Source organism: Ursus maritimus, unplaced genomic scaffold (genome assembly GCF_017311325.1).
Source record: "Ursus maritimus isolate PB19 unplaced genomic scaffold, ASM1731132v1 scaffold_17, whole genome shotgun sequence".
Taxonomy (NCBI): Eukaryota; Metazoa; Chordata; class Mammalia; order Carnivora; family Ursidae; genus Ursus; species Ursus maritimus.
In genome coordinates, this window is record NW_024424119.1 from 13,518,785 (window position 1) to 13,541,754 (window position 22,970).

Below are 22,970 nucleotides of genomic sequence, written 5' to 3' on the forward strand. Positions count from 1 at the left end.
CTATGGCAATCTTTTCAAGATCTCTCTTCCCTTTGCTGAAGTGAGGAAATAGCTGTGAATTCATGAGCAGAGACTGCTTGTTCCAGAATTCATACCGTTCTGATGTGCCAGACAGTGGCTGACAGGCACACATAGCAAATGTTAAGAATCTTATTTGTGGAAAGGTTTGGTCTGATCAGCACCAAGCTGTACTTTCTGAAATTAGGGAATATTAAATGCTTTTGGCAGATGGTGTGCTCTGAATGGGGGATGAGGCCAAGGGTAATGGGTGGTTCTGCCCTGCTCCGATTAGTTACACACGCTCTGTGTATTCGTCCATCTCTTCGGACAGTGTTATGTAGTTGATTTAGAGAGTTAATTTTTTTTAAGAAAAGATTTTATTTATTCATTTGACAGAGAGCAGAAGCAGGGGGAGCGGCAGGGAGAGGGAGAAGCAAGCCCCCCTGTCCCCCGCAGAGCAGGGAGCCCGGGATCCTGACCCGAGCTCAAGGCAGACAGCCAACCGACTGAGCCACCCAGGCGTCCCTGGAGAGTTAATTTTAAGAACATAAAGATGTGTGTCCCGAAGGCTGAGTTACTTTGTAATTCATATTGCTCTTTTCCACTTACTTCTTAAGGCAAACACATTCCTCCCTTAGGTCTATCACATAGAAGAACAAGAGGGTCCCAAGAAGACTGACGTGCAGTGCACTAAGACCAGTTTGTGGCTGTGCACATCAAAATGGAGCCCCAGTTTTGATTTTGATAACTGGCTTTTTCTCAGCATTAAATTCCCTCTGCATTTTCTCTTCTGCCCGTTTTGAAGAATGAGACGGGAGTCAGCCATGGGAAGAGCACAGGAAGGGTGCTGCGGATCTAGGTGGAAGCAGGTGTGTCCCCACTGCTGTGAGAGAGAGCGGGTGCGCGGGAGCAAGCGCAGGAGGCCGAGCGCCTGGAGCTGAGCGTTCAAGGGGAGGGAGAGGCTGAGCCGGAGGCCCGGGAGAGGGGCGTGGCCTAGAATACACAAGACCAGGGCAGACACTTTGGGAGTTAAAGAGTCCTGGGGAGCTTTGAAGGTCTATCTTTTTAACTTATTATTTTGAAATAATTTCAAAGTTCCAGAAAGATTGTCAGAATAGTACGAAAGCCGCCCATATACCATTTACCCTGATTCATGAGTTTAATACTTAGCCATATTTGCTTTATCATTCTGTCTATTCTATATAATTCTTAAAAAACATGTGTGAGATTTTATGTATTCAGTAGTGTGTATTTTCTAAGAACAAGGGTATTCTCATATAATCAGGGAGCAGTTATAATACTGAGAAAATTTAACATTGATATAGCGATCTATAGTCCATATTCTAGTTTTGTCATAGTGTCGTTTTATACTTTTTTCCTTTTTATTTTTAGTGTGTAGGATCTAATTTAGGATCACATGTTACCTTTAGCTGTCCTATCTTTTTAGTCTTTTAAAGTCTGGAACAATCTCCCTTTCTTTGTCTTTCATGGCATTGACGTTTTGGAAATCTATAAAAGTGATGCCATATCCTTCTCTGGATATCACACCTGGAGGCACTGATGTCCATCTCATCCCTCACTGGGAGTTTTAATTTAAAAAAAAATTTTTTTAAATAAACTCTATCCCCATCGTGGGGCTCAAACTCACAGCCCCAGGATCAAGCGTCACATGCTCTACTGACTGAGCCAGCCAGGCACCCCTCCGTGGTGATCTTAATATTGGTTACCCAGTCAGGGGTGATGTCTGGTTTCTTTACTATAGAGTTAATCATTTTTCTCTTGTAACTAATAAGCAATCTGTGGAGAAGGCTCTTGGAACCATGCAAACACCTGCTCCTCATTACGCCCCCAACCGCCCAACTAATTTTCACTGTGATGATTTCAAAATGGTGGTTTGCCTAGCGTACCACTCTTTTCAGATTTGCTAGTGGCAATGGAGAGGTGGAAATGGTGGGAATCCTTGGAAATGCACTTAATCTATAGATTCTGAAGCCCTGCCTCTATAGAGTCCGATTTAGAAAGCTTGGGTGTCAGCCACTGTGGGTACCTAGAACCTGTATATTTTTTTAAAAGTCTCGAGGGATTCTGATGGGGAAATAGGTTTGAGAATCACTGGATGAATGGCTAAAATAACCAAACAACATCACGGTGTTTCATAGTGATTAGAAAAAGATGCAACTTTCTTTCCTCCCACATCTGCATCTTTAAAAATGGGCGTAATTAGGGCGCCTGGGTGGCTCAGTTGGTTAAGTGTCTGCCTTCGGCTCAGGTTATGATCCTGGGGTCCTGGGATCGAGAGTCCCCCAACAGGCTCCCTGCACAGCGGGGAGTCTGCTTCTGCCTCTCCCTCTCTGCTCCCCCTGCTTGTGTACTTTCTCTCTTTCTCTTTCAAGTAAATGAATAAAATCTTAAAAAAGAAATGGGTGTAATCAACCAGGTGTATTGAGGTAATAAATGAGATTCTGATTTGAACTCACTTCCTTTGTAAGGGAAATTCAAGTTATTTTGATTCTGTTGGTGTTGTACTTCACATGATACACGTGGATTTTTCTAAAATCGAGACGAGGTTAACTAAATTTAAGATAGTATGTGGCTGAATTAAATTTGAAATTTTTTTATGTTTTATTTATTTAAGTAATCTCTGTGCCCTACATGGGGTTCGAACCCATGAACCCAAGATCAAGCATCACATGCTCCACTAACTGAGGCAGCCAGGCACCCCTGAAATATTTTTTAATGCATTTTTTTGGAGATATAATTTATATGCCATAAAAGTCACCTTTTAAAGCCATACAGTTCAGTATGATATCCACAAAGTTGTCTAACCATTATCACTGTCTAATTCTAGAACATTTTCATCACCCCTAAAAGAAGCCCCATTAACGGTCATTCCCTAGTATCTCTTACTCCCAAGGTGTGGAAAACACTACTTTTTGTATGTGGATTTGCTTCTTCTGGACATTTTATGTAAATGGAATTCCTGCAATACATGGCCTTTTATGTCTTTCTTTTCCCACCTAGCATAATGTTTTCAAGGTTCATCTGTGCTGTAGCATGAGCAGAACCTCATTCCCTTTTATGGCTGAATAATATTCCATTGCATGGACATACCACATTTTGTTTATTCTGTAACCTTTTTGTATGCTTACCAAGTCCAGTGAATTTTTGCTGTTTTTGCTTTTTACATTTATTTTTGGAGGTAAATTTGTAAGTTATGGAAATAAACTTAGTCTCTAAGAGTAATTGTTATATGCAAGTGATGAATCACTAAATTGTCCTGAAACTAATATTACCCTATGTATTAACTAGAATTTAAATAAAAACTTAAAACCTTAAAAAAAATTTTTAAGAGTAGCTATTGTTTTTCATTTCTATGCAAATTTCCATATTACGTTTACTTTTTCTTAATGAGGTTGCTTGGAATCCTGTAATTCTTTAAAAACTTGACTGTCTAGCTTTTTTGGGGGGGGTCAAAGTGAGCGTTTTGCTTTTGGGGGAGCTGATTATTTCAGTAATTGAATATATTATCTAAAAGGATCCCCTGAGATGTAGATGTTTGGTTTTATTTAGCATAAAATAAGCATGACACCATTATTAAATCATCTGTACTACACAGTCAAGCTGCCATAAGGGATTGGAACTGGTAGAATACATGAATATATTTAATTTTGCTGGAGTTACAAAAACTTCAGTACTTGGGGAACTACCATTTTCGGGAACATCATATATAACCTTTTTTGGGGGGGAGATTGTACTTTGTAGTTTTTTTTGAAAGCGGGAGTTTAACAAGACTGAATTACAGTAATCACCTCACCTCTGCTTTAATTCACTGGTATTTACTGGTTTTTGGAGGGGAGATGGTCAAGAAACGTCTTTGAGAATCTCATAAAAGTTTTGGTCCTTCCTTAGAAAATGTATACACACACACACACACACACACACACACGTCCTCAAAATTTTGTGTATCATTTCAGAGGGCTTGTGTATTCTTGCTTTAATGGATAAAGGGACATCCTTATAGGAAAATCATGAAAGTGAATACGAGTAAGAAGGGATTATCAGCGTCAGATCTGACCCGGAGAAAGCCCAGCAGAGTTAATATTAAGACACAAGCAAGGGCAGTAGCAGGGGAAGCATAGCCGTTACTTTCTAAGGGCCATCTGGCCCTTTGCAGTTTGATGCTTTCTGTTGAACTGCATGTTTTGCTTCTGTTTTCATTTCCTCTTTTCTCTCCTTTTTCCCACCCAGGGAAGTCTTTGTTCACAGTTTATGGTTCTAATCACCTGGGGTTTACACTTGGGATTTATAATCAGACCTAAAGAATAAGCTACACGTATTGTACGGTCTTCCAGTTACGCGATTGCCCCTAGAAAGTGCTTTTAAGTTCTTCTAAAGGTGGATGTTTAATTTAAAAATTGCTGTGGTAATTTGATGATCAGTGTCTTTAAGGACGTAAAATGTCATTTTGGCCTTATGAGCCTATTTATCTTGTTTCCTGTTTTTAAATTTAATTCAATTTTATTTTTATTTATATATATATATATTGCACTCGTGGCAGGTGACTTAATAATAGAAGTTTTGGAACCCTAAGTATTTGTTTGTTTCCCTACAGCCCTTCTACATAGAATAGTTTTAAACTTCTCACATTGGCACACACCTTTGCGTCAAAACCCTGCCTCTCAGTATAGGGATCCTGCAAAACGTTCAGTATGAGGGCAGAATCAATTGTAATATGAACTGTGTTTTCAAAGAAATCTTACACTTTCCCTATCTGCCTTACGGACCCAAGGAAAATAGTCAAATTAGTCAAAATTTGTCAAAATGTCCAAATTGAAATACTTCTTGCTCCAAAAGTCTTCTTTTCCTGGCAGCTTATGTGGAAAGGAAAAATACGTGTGTCTTAAAAACACAACAGGATAATTCACAATTATTGTGTAATTTTTCTTCTTTGTAGTAATATTCATTGTGGAATCTTAAATTTTTGTTATGCCTTTTTTTTTAATCTTAAAATCATCGGGGCTTTTTTTTTTTTTTTAATCCCTTTTTGGCTTCTAACCAGCACTTTCAAATCAAAATTCAGAGCAGGTAGAGAAATGCTTTTAAAATGCATATTTGATGTAGTAAGTGCTATGCTGTGCTTCTGAAAGTGCCGGGGTCACAGCTGCATACATGAAAATGCATGGTGACTGTAGGCATTGTTTCCTCACACAGAAAAGGCAATCTGAGTCTATCGCTGAATTTATGATGTAAATCAAATCCTAGCTTTCCTGTACTCAGAGATGGAGCAGAAAGGTTGAGGTGACCTAAAGGTTACAAATAACTTTTGCTTTTTGATTTGCCTACCGCAGGACTAATTTTTTTTACGTCCCTCTTTTCTATTAAGATTGATGTATTTATACTTGGGAAGGTGAATCTAGTTACATGCCTCACTCTGCCATTGCCTCGGTGCTAGTCTAGCGGAACCATGCATTTGTCCTTCACTCCTGCCCCCACTCCGTTCTGTTAAGATGCGCGCACCGCGCTGTGTTGTTGACAATATTACTAAAGGGTGGGGAGGGCTCAAGTATTAGGTACCAACTCTGCGTGTTTCCTCTGTGCTTTTTATCCCTGAACAGTGTGGACTCTGAAAGCGTGTACTAGAGGCACTGTGATAAGTTGGTTTTTCACGACCCAGTGAAAGAGTTTAAAAAGGTGCTTTGGGGAGAGCGTGTGTGTGAGTTACTGTGTGAGTTACATTTATCGTAGCTGTGCCTCGGCATTGAAAGGGAAACCTAACAAGAATAAGACAGCTCCAGCTTTCACGCAGCCTTTGCTCTGGTTTGAGATACAAACCTACCTGTCTGATAATCAGAATGGTTCCGCATTGATGGAGTATTCCGTGTGCTAGGTACAGTGTAAATGCTTTACTTAAAATGGCAGTTAAGACATTTGTAAATCACGAAATGGGAAGGTGCCGAAGAACGTACGACAAATTGGTTCCTCTATGGCAAAAACAGAAACCAGACGGTGAGGGAGAGACAAGAGGCACTAGAGGCCAATGAAGGGTGACCAGGTCACCTGGTCTGTATTGATTTTAAACTTTAGAAACAGTGCTCTTCTCTTTTAAGAGGAAAGCAGAATCTATTGGTTGTCTCAGGAGTTGGGAAATTATGACTTAAAACATTTGTGCTCATTCTGGGCACCGTACTTCTCTCTGAAATAAATGTGGTATGGTTTATCTCTTTGAGATTAAAAATAAGAGATTCCTGGGGTGCCTGGGTGGCTCAGTCGGTTAAGCATCTGCCTTCGGCTTTTGGTCATGATCCCAGGGTCCTGGGATCGAGCCCCCTCATCGGGCTCTCTGCTCAGGGAGTCTGCTTCTCCTTCTCCCTCTGAGCTCTCTCTCTCTCTCTCTCATGCTCTCTCACTCTCTCTCAAGCAAATAAATAAAATATTAAAAATAAAAAAAGGAGACTCCTTTGTGAGGCTTAGATTTTATTGGACATTGGCCTTAGAGCCATGCAAGATTGGCACAGAATTATTAACAGTCGAGAGCCTTCTGTACCCTGCCTTTGCACAGTTGGGTCCTACCTCTAGTCCAGAGCAGTAGGAAGATTAGGGCTTTAATGGGTGGCATTATCTTTAGCACTGGAAGGTACTTGGTCTGATGTCTTCAGTTTACAGATGAAGAAACTCTGTCCAGGAGAGGTTCATTCTCTTGCCTGAGATCAGAGCCTGCATGTATATCTGGAACTCTTGACCCTTTTTGTTCATTGCCTCCCCTTCACTATTTTCCGCCTCCTCTCTACTTGCAGTTTTTTCGGAGATGGGATTGTGGCAGCCTAACAGTGAGTGATTCCAGTGACGCTAGGGAGGCCCTGCTTATCTAAATAATAATGATGAGCATGTCCCAAGGTTGTTTTTGTTCCTCAAAACTTGCATAGCTCATTGTCTGCCACTATTACTTTCACAAATGATCATGTTGATTGTATGGTCCGCCCATCCATCATTTTCAATACAGCGTTGTAGTCAGCTTTGTATCACTTGAGTAGTGGGGTTGGGGAGAAGTGAAATTTTAAGGCATAACCCGGGTTTTACTTGGTGTTCTGTACTACATTCTTTGTCTGATCTTCTGATGAAGAGCAGAGGTGACCTGTTTAAACTGTGGATCCTCCCATTTACCTTGACCTTTCTCAGTTGGGTGTACTTGAACGAAGTGGAATGGCTAACGAGCAGTGAATGAGAGGAAGAAGGAAAAGAGAAATCTTGAATAAGCCATAAATTTAATAATCCCTGAATGCATCAAGAATGAATTATGCTTAGTCTTATGACATCTTAAATGTTCCAATGATAATATTTTAAATAGGAAAATGACTATTTTCTATCATACCCAAATTAGTAGGTATATTATTGAATACAGTTTATTTTGGAACATGATTCTGTATTTTGCAAAGGAATAATTTTCCATTAGTTTTCCATTGAAAATTTTGGAGTTTCTGCTGTATTGTGTTACTCTTATGTACCTAGTGTTAATATTTAATGACTATATTTCCATAAGAAACTTAGAATTTTGAGTATGATGGGTTGCTTTTGGTTCATTGCAAGGAAGGGTGAAGGTGGCATCGTCTTTTTTTTAAATAGCTCTGGGACGGTACCATGGTTTAATCAGTTTTGTGCCTTTCATAAGTGCTTGTCATTTTACAGTGGCTCAGTGATTCTTAACCAGGGCAGTTTTGCCCCCACCCCCCCAGGAGACATTTGGTAATGTCTGGGGACATTTTTGATTGTCATAACTATATTGAATGCTATTAGCGTCTTGTGGGTAGAGGCCAGGAATGCCGCTAAATCCCCTTCAGTGCACTGGACAGCCCCCAAAAGAATTCTCTGACCCCAAATAGCGGTTGTGCAAAGACTGAGAAAACTTCATGCATGCCAGTTGCACCATAAAGTCTATTGAATTACAAAATGCATTCATTCTATTAAGCATAAAGCTTTCTATATTTGTATTCACACGCCAATTTGATGATTCACCAGGGAGAATTTAGCTCTTTGCTTCATTACGCTCAAAGTAGTAAAACAAAATTTTGGCAATTAACATTGATTTTAGGTTAGTTGTATTCAGTTGAAATAGTATAATATTATAATCAAATGTTAATCACTAGTAAGATGCAATGTTCTTAATTTGGACTTCCCTTCTTCCTCAAGAGAGCTTCTTGGAATCAATATTGTATATTATTCTCTGCAATATTTGCACTTGGACCTGACGTAATCAATTCTTTGGTAAAGGTAATTATCCAGATGTCTAAATCAGTAATTAATCTGGATAATCCCTATTCTCCTATATTCTACTTCATCTCATCTTTAGTGTTTAAGTCTGAGATACGAAATAGACTCTCCTGGATCCAGTGGCAAGCAAAACAGGCCTTTGGCTTCACGCAACAAAGCTAGAGCGGGTCCCACAATCCCAGTGAAGTAGAAGGGAAATTATATTGGCCACATGTGCAGCATTTCTGGTCCTACTTTAAAATTACTACCTCTTATTTCTGTTGACCCGATTTAATTTGGACAAAAGTGTTAAACGATAGAAAAAAAAAAAAACCACCTCACCGGATAGATACTTGAGTATTTTTTGGAGGGGGAGCGAGGTGGAGGGAGGAACGACTTAGAAGGGAAGAGTATTGAAAAGCGCCGAAGTGCTTTAGGATCACACGCAGTGTGTGATCCTACGTGATGGTGTGATACCTTGTTGCATTTTCTTCTTAAATCGTCATAAATGCCACCAGGAGGGGGAGGATTAATGGATGGTCCTATGTGATGTTCCTCATTTTAATATGGTGCTTGGCAGGAGCCAAACTCATACCTAAAATGACCGCAAGTGCCCCTTCTTTCCTTTTTTTCATGTTTACGTGAACATGACCTTCTGAACTCTCAATGTTAGAAGTTTGGCTGGTGTGACCTTCCTGGGAGACTGTCAGGTTTTGTAGCATTTGTTTGTTAATATCTGTGGCAACTCGAGTAGAAGCAATTCTAGGTAGGTGTGCGTGCCAAAGAGTTTGGAATTTGGAAATAGGATTTTGGTAGGAGTTTTGAGTGTTGGCAGAAAACCGTTGGAGCGACCCCTCAGCAATGGCAGTAGTCTGATCAAACGGGAGGCCGCCAGGAGGTGACGTTAGTGCCTGATAGATGAGGTGCGGTGGAGGAGCCCATCAGGAGATGGTGTTATCATACCCGGGAACGGTGGGGTCGTGTCCGAGCCGGGCTTCACACGAGAGCTTCCATGTGCCGGACCTGCCATACTTTTCTTTTTCTGTTTAAGAGAGAGAAACATCCGAAAACTTCCTGACTCTTCACCTCCCTCTGGGTTTTTTTCCTTGTAGTGGTTCTCAACCCTAACAACATGTCAGAATTGCTGGAAGAGTTATTAAAAATGACTAATGCCTGTGCTCCACACGTAGCAACCCCAGTATAATTGATCGGGTTTTTTTTTGGGGGGGGGTATCAGTATTTTTAAAAGAGCTTCCCAGATGAATCAAACAGTGCTTTGAGAGTGGTTGAGAACCACTGCTTTATAGCAGGGCCTCAGAATTGTCTGGAGGGCTATTTATTAGGTCTGGAATGGGCCCTGTGAATCCATTTGCATTTCTAACAAGTTCCCAGGTGATGTTGATACTGACCTTAAGGAGATCGCATTTTGAGAATCACCAAGAAGGCTGTCTTAAAAAAAAAAAAAAGGTCATTTGGGTGTAATTGATGGCTTGATCTTTTTTTTTTTCTTTAAATATTGCTAGAGATACATTGTAGGGTTAAAATTAGAGATTAAAGAGTATTATGTATATGATTCCTTTTATGTAAAAAAGGAAAGGTTTTGGTTTTTTTTAACAATTGTTTTATTAAAATTTTTTTTGGAGGAAAAAGCCATATCAATAATAACTAAAAGTTTTGTATAGTACTTCATAGTTTAAAAAGCTAATGGATTAAAAACTAAGGATGTACTGTATGGTGACTAACATAGCATAATAAAAAACTTAAAAAAGCTAATGAATTTACTATTTCTAATAAGCTTTTGAACTATTTAAAAGAACTTTCGTAGGTTTTTTTTTCCCCTTAAACCTCATTATTTAAGAATGCTGCAATTTCAGATCTTATGTTTTGTAGTCTCTTTAGGTATCTTTATGGATGTAGACCAGATAAAAATTCTTTTTCTTGTTCAATAGAAATTTTAAGAGTTTTCGTTTTGGAGAGTTTATTTTGAGATGGGAGAAATGTTTTTTGGTTTTTGGTTTTTTTCCTTGTCTTAAATATGCTGGAGGAATGGAGCCATACACTGAGAAGAATGGGGGGTAAGTAGGAACAGAGAAGGAGAGGGTGCTTATAAGTTGGAGCAATGTTAGAGGAAATAGAACATTCCAGGTTTGGAAAGAGAGGAGGAGGAGACCTCCAGGAATGAAGAAACCGAGGAGGAGATGGATATGACCGAGCTCCTGGATTCCAAAGCTTGGCCAAAGTCCCAGAGGTACTGCGTGGCCGAGTTTGTGGTCAAATCTGGATCCCTAAGACTCAGAGTTGATGTTCTTTTCTGCAAAACAGGTAGATAAGGAAAAAAAATGTTAGTTCTAATGACCCAACTCTGCAACAAATGGTAATTTTGCATCCCGGAAAACAGTTTCTAGATGGTGTTGGCTCTTGTTGCTGTATTTGGATGTTGAGAATTTGTAGTCCCAAAACAACAGCTTCCAACGCGACTTTCTGTGCTTTTCAGAAATCACCCTCAGCCTTTGATCACTGTGCTCGAACACAGACCTGATTGCTGGCCAGTACTTTTGCAGCAGCTGACGGCTTTTTTCCAGCAATGCCCTGAAAGGTAATGTAAAATAAAATAAATGAGGGAGATGGAATGGCATCTGCTCATTTTAGAGCTTTTGTTTTTTTCTTTTTTTTAAAGCTACTTTGACTATGTTGTTTTCTGTTGAAGAAAAGAAATGTTTTAGAACAAGATATAGTTGTGTTTTCTATTTAAGAGTAAGAGGCAAAAAAACCCCCCCAAAAAACAAACCCCTACCAGATCTAATTGATGGTTGAAATATTGAATATGAAAAAAGCTATTAAAGAAGTTAAGGCTTCCCTGCTCAGTGGGGAGTCTGCTTCTCCCTCTCCCTCTGCCTCTGGGTACGTGTGCACATGCGTGCATGCTTGCTCACTCTCTCAAATAAATAAATCTTAAAAAAAAAAAAAAAAGAGTAAATCTTGTTGTATGACTCCCTTGCTTAAACTAACACAACTGTGGTTTTCAAACTGCACTTGCGTCGTGTGGACAAAGCATGGGGACTGTCCTCCACCCCGTTAGCTCTTTCTATAGAACTTACATGTAGATATCTTGTGGTAGCTTTCTACTGGCAAACAATAGTGTGGCTTCCGAAATAATTGGAAAATCCCTGGGCTAAAAGGTAAAATCTAGTTTGTTATGCTAGGCTCTCTTTCCTACACAGTTTCAACCTATTTCCCCAGTTTTCTCTTGACCTGCTGATTTATGAATGGCGTATTCAGCAGTTCGTGGACTTGCTTTCGATTCCATCCAGAAAGCTGTGCTGTTCCCTTCCCTCCGTGCTTTTGCTTATCAGTACCTACTTTACTCTTGAATTTTACCCCAACCCTTTCCTGACTCATTTCTCTATTTTAAATCTCTTTGCTCGGAAGTCCTTGCTTACCAAGCTGAATGAGGTGTCTCTTTTATGTGCTCTCATAATAACGTCAGCTGTGATTCGTAACATTATTGTACTTCATTGTCTTGGAATTCCTCTCTGGGGAAACTTCCTGAGGGCAGGGACTGTGTCTCATTAGTCTTTGTATTAATAAAGCCTGGCCCATTTCTAGGTGCTCTATAAATACTGAATTTATGTACATGAGGTGGGTTGCAGAGGGCCTCTTAATACGTAATATCACTGCGTACTTAGTACTATCATGCAAGGTCATGATAGGACACAACGGTCCCAGGTAATCCAGTGCCTGAGTGACATTCACCACACCAGCTACATTCATATTTTCTTGTTCTTGAAGGTCTTACAGTGTCCTATACATACAGTTTCTTAGAACACCACTTCTGAGTCCACAACTTTAATGTTAGGTGGGATTTCTAGGCATGGCGTACTGTCGCAGGGAGTTGTAAGAGACATAGGGAACCTTGGACCATCTGCCAGTGAGAAAAATTCATGTGACATTTGGCTGATAGCTCAACATAAACTTCACTATCCTCTTTTCCTTCACCTAGATTGCATTTTCAAAGGTAAGATATTAATATTTCTGAAATAAGTCTTTGTTCATCTTTGTCGGAAATTAAAAATAACGAACTTATAAATACGTTTTTTAAATGAAATTTCTTGCTCTTGTTAAATAGATTAGGAGGATATTTTATAAAAGATGCTGCTGCTGTTGTGCCAAACTTTTTATTAAGCTTGTTTTTAGGGTAATCCTTAGGACTGTCTTTCTTTTCCAGCTCTTGAGTTAGCCATCATGTAATTAATTACCTTTTGGTTATCTTCATTTCAAAGGAGTGTTATATTGGGATTTGGAAGTCGTTATCCTAATGAAATATGTCCAGATATTCATAAGGTAAAAAAGATTATTAATTGACTTTGGTTTTTTCCCTGATAAGCTTCTATTGACTCTTTTCATTCAAGTTCTTATGTGTTAGGTTACACTATCTAGAGCCTTTCGGAAGTTCTAAATTAAATTTATTTTCTAAGAATAATTTCAGTTGCCTCATTTCCACTTTTATACTATGGGGTTATTCTTCGCAGAATGAAATTGATATTTCTGGTTGCATTTTTCGGCAGACCATTAGTTTCCTGAGATTTAATTTTAGAACAAGTTAGCTTCATAACTTAGTACTGAGCAACTTTAGTTGTTTGGAAGGTAATGAAGGAAGGTTGGTGATTTAATTTGCTAAGAATATAAACAGTGATTCACAACTAGGGGAAGAAGGCAAAATGTTGTGAAGATAGCTTGTACTCTGGTTCCTCCTGTGTCAAGAATTGTTCATTAGCTGGGTTCCTTTTTAATGGTATGTAGATGTCCTGACATGACAGTGTATCTTCATGCTAGATTTTTTGGGCATTATGTTCTAATTAAATTCTGCATGCATTTATAGAAGGCCTATGATGTTAAGCCCTGAGAATTGCATAAATTGTCAATGACATCATTGTCTCTGGTGCTTTAAGTTTTTCTAGTCTCACGCATAATTTCTCAAATGAAGGAATGAAGGCGAGCAACATCAAATGACCTTCTCAAGGTCACCGGGTTAGTTAGTGGTTGAGAAGGGCCGAAAGCCTGTTTCTTGACTCTCATTCCGAGTTTTTCCCTACCACTTCTCCCTCTGTGAACATAGAGAAGACTTGTGTGTAGGTACATACATGCACAGTTGGGTACGGTTGTAAACATTCTTAATCACTTTGGGATTTCAGGTGGTCTGTTTGATTCTATTTCTTTTCTCCTTCAGACCTGTCAATTTCATACCCCACTGAAATGCCAATCATCAGATACCACATAGGAAATCTAAAATCAGGACTGATTAAGCCAAGGATAATTCAATTTTTAAAATTTATTCATTTATTTATTTTAAAGATTTTATTTATTCACTTGACGGGGGGAGCACAAAAGGGGGCAGTGGCAGGCAGAGGGAGAGGGAGAAGCAGGGAGCCTAACGTGGGACTCGATTCCGGGACTCTGGGCTCATGACCGAGCCGAAGGCAGACGCTTAACTGACTGAGCCACCCAGGCGCCAAGCCAAGGAGGTTTGTAAACAGTATATTATCCTAAAGAAGCTCAGCGTTATGTTTGTGATGTCAAACAATAATAGCGTCTTGGAAATACGTTTCTTTACACGAAACTTGCAGTTTGCCTTCAGCATCTCAATGTAGGAGAAAACTGAGAAGGTATTCGTGGGTGTTCTTGACACCTAGATTGTATTTATTGTTTGGGGAATACATTATTAGGGAACGGGGAAACAACATTTCTTAAATCTCTCTTCTGGAGACTTCTTCATATTCTAACCTACACATACATTGTCCTCTTGCTTGTTCTATGAAGATTTTTTTAGTTTCCTAAAATGGTTGGTATGATAAAGGCATGTTTCAGTAATAATTATGAACTCAAAGTCCTCAGAAGTTTTTTATAGATTGTGTAAATATTTGTCTCATGAGGAAAAAATTCCTCCAGCTTGTGAGCTCCGTCAGAACCAATATTTATTCTTGTTTCTTGCTTTGTTTCTAGCACGTAGAAGAGTGAATGGGATGCTGTAGGTACTCAGTAAATTTTGCCAAGAGAATCAATGAAAAAATAAATGTTATCAGTTTGGTAACTTTGAAATTTTTATTAATGTTAATGGTGTTTTAAAATCACATTGCTGTGTAATGTATTATAAAATTATGTTGTCAAGCATAATTCAAGTAGCATTTCCTCCATGAAGTATTGAAGTATTGCACTTTATACCTTTCTTTTAGAAGTTTTCACTTTCTGTCCTCTAGTCCAGGAACAGACCTGATTGCCACTGTTAGACCGTATGCCTCTCTTTTTTTTTTTTTTTTTAAAGATTTATTTGAGAGGTGGAGAGAGCGTGCAAGGAGGGGGCGAGAAAGGGGGAAAGAGAAAATCCTAAGCAGACTCCATACTCAGCATGGACCCTGGTGCCAGCCTTGATCCTATGCATCCCATGACCCTGAGATCATGACCTGAGCCAAAGCCAAGATGCTTAACCGACTGAGCCACCCAGGCGCCCCTAGACTGGATGCCTTTTAAGGAGAGATAATGCCTGTTCATCTTTGTATCTTACCTAATAATTCTTTATGTATAATACATACGAAGCAGTAAAATAAAATTATGATATCTGATGCACGCTAATTGTAAAACTATGGTGTAGTATAACTGAGTCGATTAATTTAGTGATCGAACATCTCTTTGGAGGCCTAATATGTCATTATTGATGATACAGCAGTAAACAGAAATTCATGCTGTCATTTGGCTTCTAGTCTGGCCTGAGATAGAGATATTAAATAAATAATGACAATATATTCACTGTCCCGTGAAAGCACATAATGGGGGTCTGCCTTACGCTAGGTTAAGGGCAGGCCCTCAGGGAGTCGTTTTAAAAGAGAGCACTGGAAAATGACAGGAATTAGCAGAGGAAGGAACAGGAAAGGAAGAAAGAGGCGAATGTTCTAGGTAGAGGTAATAGCAAGTGAGAAGAAAGCTCGGGGAACTCGATTGAACATCTGAAATACATTTAGAGTAGCTCGGTGGAGAGCAGAGGGGAGCAAGCAATGAGGCTGAAAAGATAAGCAGAGGCTAAATTATGGAGGGTTTGTGAATTGGGCCAAATACTTTCTCTTAAGGGGGCATGCTCTTTTAAGCTGGTTAATGACCTGATCAAATGTATATACCTCAGGGGTCATTCTGGCATTTTAGTGACTTTGGCTGTGGAGTTATTGAGATATATTGAAATCTAAATAGGTAGGAAAGATTTGTAAAGCTTTCCTCCTCTGAGTGGGAAGAGCTTAAGAGGAAGGACTTGGCAAATTACTTAACCTCTCTCTGCTTTCGTTTCTTCATCTGCGTAATGGGATGGTTTTATTTCATAGGGTTGTGGTGAGGATGACATGAGTTGAAAGGCATAAATATGGTGCAATAGCTTGGACCCCACATGTGTTAACCATTTGACAAATAAATGTTAACTGTTCATATAATCTTCTTGGGATGTCCATATGGTTCTGTTTTACATAGAACTTCACCTATAGAGTTTTTCCAAAAATGCATGCCCTTGTCCTATTCCTGGAGAGTGGATCCTGATGTCTGCAATTCCAAAAAGGTTCCAGGATCATTCTGATGTTCACCAAAGCCTGGTCCTGCAGACGCCAGTGCTATTCTAGTATGCAAGTAGAGAGTCTCGTAGTCCTGGGCACCGGGCTTATGGGCTGCAGGTGTTGTCATTTCCCCCAGGCACAAAGAACTGCTTGGTGTGGATCCAGGTAGATCATGGTAGAATTGAAGAATTATGAAAAAAAGTTACATTCCATGGTATCCTAGTGTGTCATGAACTATAAGTTGATGTTTGATGATTACTGCTTGGTACCCTGTTTAACTTGGTGAACTGGCTTGTGCATGAAATGATTTGCAGGTCAGAAGTTTCGTGTATCCAAATAATGGCACCGTTTCTATGGTATCTGTATTGCGAACCATCCCAGTTACAAGAATACGCTAAACTCCGTCTAACCCTGCTGAAAGTCTTACTTCAACCCCGGGTGTCTGGTGACCCAGGACAACCATCAGTCTTGGAACGACAGATACTTCAGCTGTGTTGTGACATGGTCCCATGTTTGCAGGTAAGGCCCCTCGTCCTCCTTCACTGGTACGGCAGCAGCATCGGTTCATGTTACTTGTTACGTCATGCATAGAGTAGAACCTAGGTGATTTGCAAGCCTGGTTCCAGAAACGCTCCCAGGCTTTTGGAGATGATGAAGGAACCAGTCTAGACTTAACATTTACACGTATCGTGTTAACTAAGTCCACAGACCTATAAATCAACGTAATCCATTTTAGGATTCGTAAGGATGCAAACTTTCTGTTGCTCAAGGAAGACTTCTCAGGGCAAAGAATCTTGAGTTGAGTTTCTCCTTGTGCTAGACACAAGACAGTTACAAGAAAAAAAAAAAAGAGCTCTGCACAAATTAGAAAAAGGTGTGCCTCCTGGCAGATACAGCCCTAGAGATGCAGGGCTTGACCAGCTGAGTCTGGCTAGATTCCAGTTTCTCCATGTCTCCTTAGAGCGTACGTGGTGACCCTGATGTCTCCGGCTCATGAGAAGCCCACAGTCTAGGAAGGGAGTTAAGACAAGTATATAAATTCTCATAATTCGAAGTAGATGGATAAAAGATGTTTAACAGGTATGGATAAAATGCCTAGGAAGTTCCAGGAAGAAATAAATATGAGCTAATGTCTCTATAACTGCAGATTAAAAAAAAAAAAGCCAGTTGCTGGTGGGTTGTGCTGTTAGTGTAGTGATTAATTCATCAGGCCATCCCTCTCATCGTCGAGCTTTCTCATTTGCCTAGAATCTGAGAGCCATGCTGCTTAGCTGCTGGAGGAAATCTGCGAATATTTTTCAGAGCGATCACTTGAGGTCACAGATGACCTGTTTTGAGTTTGTGTTAGCAAAGAGTGACTAGAGTGAATCTTTCCTCTGCGACTCATAAATAGGCTTTCCTGTAATCAAGGCAGAGAAAAGTTAATTAAAATGAATTCTCCTGTGGCTTTTCCAAGGCTTTTGTTTTGTGTGGGCAATAAAGCAGTGTATAAACCGGGGCACACTTTTTCCACCGCGTGCTTGCGTCACCCAGTTCTGTGCTCTTCTGTGGATGTTTGCCTTCATCCTCAGGAACCTGTATCTATAAGCCTAAATAACTTCTCCAGGTGAGCTCTGTGAGATATTTTGGGGAATCTGTGACTTCCTAATATAGTCGAGATAGGCGAAGAAAAAGAAGGAGAGAGATACATCATTTGGAACTAATGGAACTAGCAGCATAAGTACATTTAATCACTTAACAAATAGGCTTTATTAGAAGATGCAGACTGAGCGTCAGGAGGGATCTTAGTGGGAATGGATTCCATTTTCCCACTGATTACAGGTATTCCTGAACTCTCTGAGATAACCATCCATGACTAATTTTTTAGTGATAAGTGTGCTATTTTGGAAGGCAGCCTTTTTTTTTTTTTTAAGTATTTCTAATTGACCTGCATTTTCCTAAGATTTTACCCATTAGTTTCCATTCTTCAAAGAATAAAACAAAATAGGCTTCTTAAAAAGCTCATCTGCATCCTATTTTGTGTTATTTCTCTCTTCTTCTCCTTTCTTCCTTTCCATGCTTTCCTCCTTTCTTTCCTTCATCGCTTTCTGTAGTAGGGTTTCCAGACCTTTCACTGTCCGTTGCCAGGAATTCTCTAGTTTATTAGCGTGCAGAAGGCGTTACTATGAAATGTTCTTTTTAGAGCTGAACACACTCCTATATTTGTGGTCTGACCCATACTGTGCACGTGCATAGAATCTCCTCAATTAAAAAAAAAGGTTATTTTAGACATAGCCATGCCACCCTGTTGACCTATGATGAAACGACGGTTAATGAAATTTCTAATTTCTGTTCACAACAGTTGCTCTTCCATTTTGTGTTTGTTTGTTTGTTTTTATTTACCTGCCTTAAACTTCACTGTTGACCTTGGTCCAAATAGTTCTTTCTTTTTAACTGTGACTCTTGCATTGCATATTTCTTCCATTGCACATAATCTATTGCTACCTCAAGACAGAACGTTACTTCACAAGTATTGGTAAAAATTTCGGTAATATTGAAGATTAGAGAGCCTTTAATGCTAACTTGCTGAGGTTGTGCAAAAATTTTTTAATAATTTCAAAATTTCAAGTATGCACAAAAAATACATTCAAGGAAATATGTTGTCCAATAAACATGAGGCTTTCTCTTGTTTTAAATCCCTTTTCTTGGTGGCCTTTTGCCTTTACCATTGTAAATTTGCAAAAGAGTAAAATAATTTAGCTACTTGATGGTTCACATTTATTTTTTATAACTTAGTATTTTCTGTCTCTTCTTTCAATATCTTTTTTCCCTCTTGTTTGCTAGGAATTAATTTTTCTCTTTGTGTAACTTACAGTCCTTTTGGGTTATTATGGTGGTAACGATTGGTGAAAGGTACAGCTGGTCAACTGTAGGCTTTCCTCTTGATGAATTTAACAGACACAAGGCTTCTGATTGAAGCAGATGGTTCATTGTTTGTAATCTCTGGTAAATGCCAATGTGTCTGTGAGCAGGACCATATCCTTAATACCAACTCCAGAATTTTGATCGGAACAGCTGGGTTTGAATTGAATTGGGATTTTCAAGAGCACCCAAGTCCTTCCTATCTAATGCATTAGCCTGTTGAGAAGACACCCTACCATTCGAATGTGGTCTTTCATTGCATCTGCCAACTGTGGAAAAGATGCTCTCAGTTAAGGTTGTCTGAGCAAATATCTTCCAGATGAAGGGCTTAGTAGTACATTAGAATAACACGCTGCCCTTTTCTTCCAGGTAACTGTGTTGGACTCGTTGAAAGGAGAGTTCATTTGGAGAACTCAAAACCAACTTTAATTTCCTTCAACATGTTGGCACAGTCATGTAATTTGTCTTAAAGAAAAATCTACACTCAGAGAAGTCAGAAAAATACATGAAAAGAATTTGTGTCATTCAGCAGTAACAAAAATGGTAGCAAATTGTATTTTGGTTAGTGACCAAAAAAAGGGGCAGAGTTTATACCTGGTTTAATTCTCTTTGAGTTATGTAAATGTCTTCGTCTCTTTAAGTCTTCATAGGTTTAGAAAAAATTATTAATACTTCTTACATAGTTTAAAATGATCCTCTGTTTTGTATATTATTTTAATACCGTATAATGGCTTTTTTAAACAGGTTAAAGATTTGATCCAGACAACAGAAGTGATGCTGTTTATTGAGGAAGTATATTTAAGCCTTCTGCGTCATCCCGTTTTCTGGAAAATTCAGCTTACCCAGCTCACCCTTCAGCTGCTGTGTGTCTGTGAAGTCAGCTTAACGATAACTGGGGAATGCTCATCTTTAATTCACCTTTTAGAGCACGGTGTTGAACTTCTGAAGGAGGTAAGGAAAGTACGGGAAAAAAATTTTGTTTAAGGTTTCATTTTATTTATTTGACAGAGAGGGAAAGAGAGAGAGAGCGTGCACAAGCAGGGGAGTGGCAGGCAGAGGGCGAGGGAGAAGCAGGCTCCTGTGGAGCAGGGAGCCCAATGTGGGGCTTGATCCCAGGACCCTGGAATCATGACTCGAGCTAAAGGCAGACGCTTAACCAACTGAACCACCCAGGTGCCCCGAGGGTATGAAATTTTACTCCGTAGTTCTCCTAATTTGGTCTTCCAGTAGCAGGGTGAGCGTGCTCGTTTACCTTATTGGTATCACTGTTTTTACCGTTGGGTCGTACTACTAACGTACCACTATTGTCTGTTATAAAAGCAAGTCACTGCGTTTGGAGCACCAGTAAAGGGTCTACTGCTGTGGCATTTTTTTCCCATTTGTTTATGTAGAATGCAAGTATCGAACACCTATTATATGGCGGACCCTATAGAATACATACATAAAAAGACACTTTCTGTGACCTCAGGAGACTCACAGGCATTCACATAAATAATTTAAGTAACTGGCATCCAGTAAGGTGACTGCTTCTATGGGACTACATGTAAAGGGCAGTGGGAGTACGAGTGAAGGGAAGTAGGGCATGGGTTCCGATTTGAGGAAGCCCGCCTAGGAGCTGGCCTGGTACAAACCACATGTGGGGAGGCCTTCCAGCTGTGGAAGAGCATGTGCCCAAGCACAGAAACATGAACCAGCAGGGCAGGCATGCCGTGTTCTGAAGACAATGTGTGCAGTATCATTGACACGTGAAGGTATAGGACATAAAGCTGGTCTACCGTGGAAGGTCTTCCACGCCCCACGAATGACTTTACGATTTTGTCTTCTCGGCAATGGCGTGCTATTGAAGACCTTTCTGCATAGAGGTGCCCTCAGAGTTTTGTGTTTGGAAGATCGTCGTGGTGGAAGACTGGAGGAGGTTTTAGAGCTGGGCAACGCTACTGGGGCCGGATGTGAGGAGGCGGGTCTTATGCTGCTCGCTGGTGTAACAAACTACCACAGAGTGCGTGGCTTAAACAACACGAGTGTGTTTGTCACTCTTCTGGAGACTAGGAAGTCAAAGATCAGGGTGCTGATCAGCCGGGTTCTGGTGGGGAATCTCTTCTTGGCTTGTAGATAGCTGCCTCCTTGCTGTGTTCTCACAGGGTGGGGAGAGAGCAAGAGAGAGCTATTACTTCTTTTTGAAAGAACACTAGTCTTACTTGGATTTTGGCCCTACTCTTATGACCTCATTGAATTTTTTAATTGTGTTCTTTAAATATAGTCAGATTGGTAGTTAGGTCTTCAATATGTGTATTTGTGTGGCAGGGGTGTAATTCAGTCGATAGCAAGGGACTAGTTTGGGGAAGAGAGTAGGAAAGAGTAGAAGAGGGAGGAAAAGAAAGGGAGGAGATGAAATCAGTAGGGCTTTGTGGCTCATTAGATGGTCAAGGAGAAGTTCCTTGGTAGAGTCTCAGCTGTCTCTTTTGAGCAACTGCATGGTGCCCTTCACTTTGAGAAATGGTAGCTGGTGTTGGAGGGAAGATGATAAATTTGGTTTTAGATATGCTTGGTTTGAGGTATGTATGGATCATGGATCATAATTGGATATGTGGTTTTAAGATTCAGGATAGAGGGGCACCTGGGTAGCGCAGTTGTTAGGCGTCTGCCTTCGGCCCAGGGCGTGATCCCGGCGTTCTGGGATCGAGCCCCACATCAGGCTCTTCCGCTATGAGCCTGCTTCTTCCTCTCCCACTCCCCCTGCTCGTGCTCCCTCTCTCGCTGGCTGTCTCTATCTCTGTCGAATAAATAAATAAAATCTTTAAAAAAAAAATTCAGGATAGAAGCTTAGGCTAAAGGTATCGATTTGTAGACCTTTACTTCAGGGTGGGAGTTTTACTCATGAGATTACATTACATGGGTTTTCGTGGAACTCCAGGGGCTAGAGTGTACTGAAAATGAGGAGACAGTCTGGCCAGAAGGATTGTATGATAAGCAGAAGAGACCGAGGGCATGAAAATCAAGGGAAGGAATATCTCAGAAAGGGCAATAGTGAATAGCATCATGGAGAGAGTGTTTAAAGTAAGGTATAGAGGAGCGCCTGGATGACTCAGATGGTTAAGCGTCTGCCTTTGGCTCAGGTCATGATCCCAGGGTCCTGGGATTGAGCCCGTGTTGGGCTCCCTGCTCAGCAGGGAGTCTGTTTCTCCTTCTCTCTCTGCCTACAGCTCCCCCTGTTTGTGCTCTCTCCCCCTTCTCTCTGTCAAATAAATAAATAAAATCTAAAAAATAAATAAAGTAAGGTATGAAAAGAACTCTTAGGGTGCAATAAGTGGAAGTTTATTGTTTACATTAGAGGAAATTATTTCAGTGGAGTGATAGAGGTAGGAAGCAAATTAGAATAAAGGGAAGAAGAAAGGAGGGGTAAACAGAAGGGGGAATGAACCATGAGAGACTCTGGACTCTGGGAAACAAACTGAGGGCTTCGGGGTGGGGGGGGATGGAATAGGCTGGTGATGGGTATTAAGGAGGGCACGTATTGCATGGTGCACTGGGTGTTATATGCAACTAATGAATCATGGAACTTTACATCAAAAACTAGGGATGTACTGTATGGTGACTAACATAATATAATAAAAAATATTATTATAAAAAAAAAGAATGAAGGAATAAATGGTAGGTAGGAAACAGAAACTGAATGTGAATTTTAGAGGGAAGTGGGAGCCGAGGAAGGCTCAGGTAAGTCATTTGTCAATTTGTCAATCTTGTGATTAGCATGGTTTCACATCTGCGGGACTTTATAGGTAATACTACATTATATATTATATAATGATATATTGGTGTTATATACATACTTCTTATGTATAATAGTAATATATGTTATGTAGTAATGTATATCTGTTATCTCTATTATTTAACACCTGTTAGCTCTAGTATATAACATGTTACATACAATGATGATAATTATAGCTTAAACACCTTTTCAGATGTATAATTATTATATACAATTTTACCTATTAGATACATAATATATGCTATATGTGATAAATAATATTTTAGAGATAAGATATAGGAAACATGTAAAAATATAGTTCTTTTTACATGTTGCATGTTAACCCCTCATCAGATATGTCATTAGCAAATATCTTCTCCCATTCTATAGGTTGTTTTTTCATTTTAATGGCTTCCTTTGCTTGCAAAAGCTTTTAATTTTGATGTGGTCTCATTTGTTTTTGCTTTTGTTGTCCTTGTCTGAGGAGACAT

General features: G+C 39.8%; 1 protein-coding gene across 1 annotated transcript in view; it reads left to right on the forward strand.

The window, feature by feature from the left end:
- Positions 1-22,970, forward strand: part of FOCAD (focadhesin) — a 272,312-nt gene that overhangs the window by 36,710 nt on the left and 212,632 nt on the right. The window contains exons 5-7 of the mRNA XM_008689800.2: positions 10,739-10,840; positions 16,145-16,349; positions 19,476-19,682. Coding sequence (XP_008688022.1) covers positions 10,739-10,840; positions 16,145-16,349; positions 19,476-19,682 — 514 coding nt within the window. The remainder of the gene's footprint in view (positions 1-10,738; positions 10,841-16,144; positions 16,350-19,475; positions 19,683-22,970) is intronic.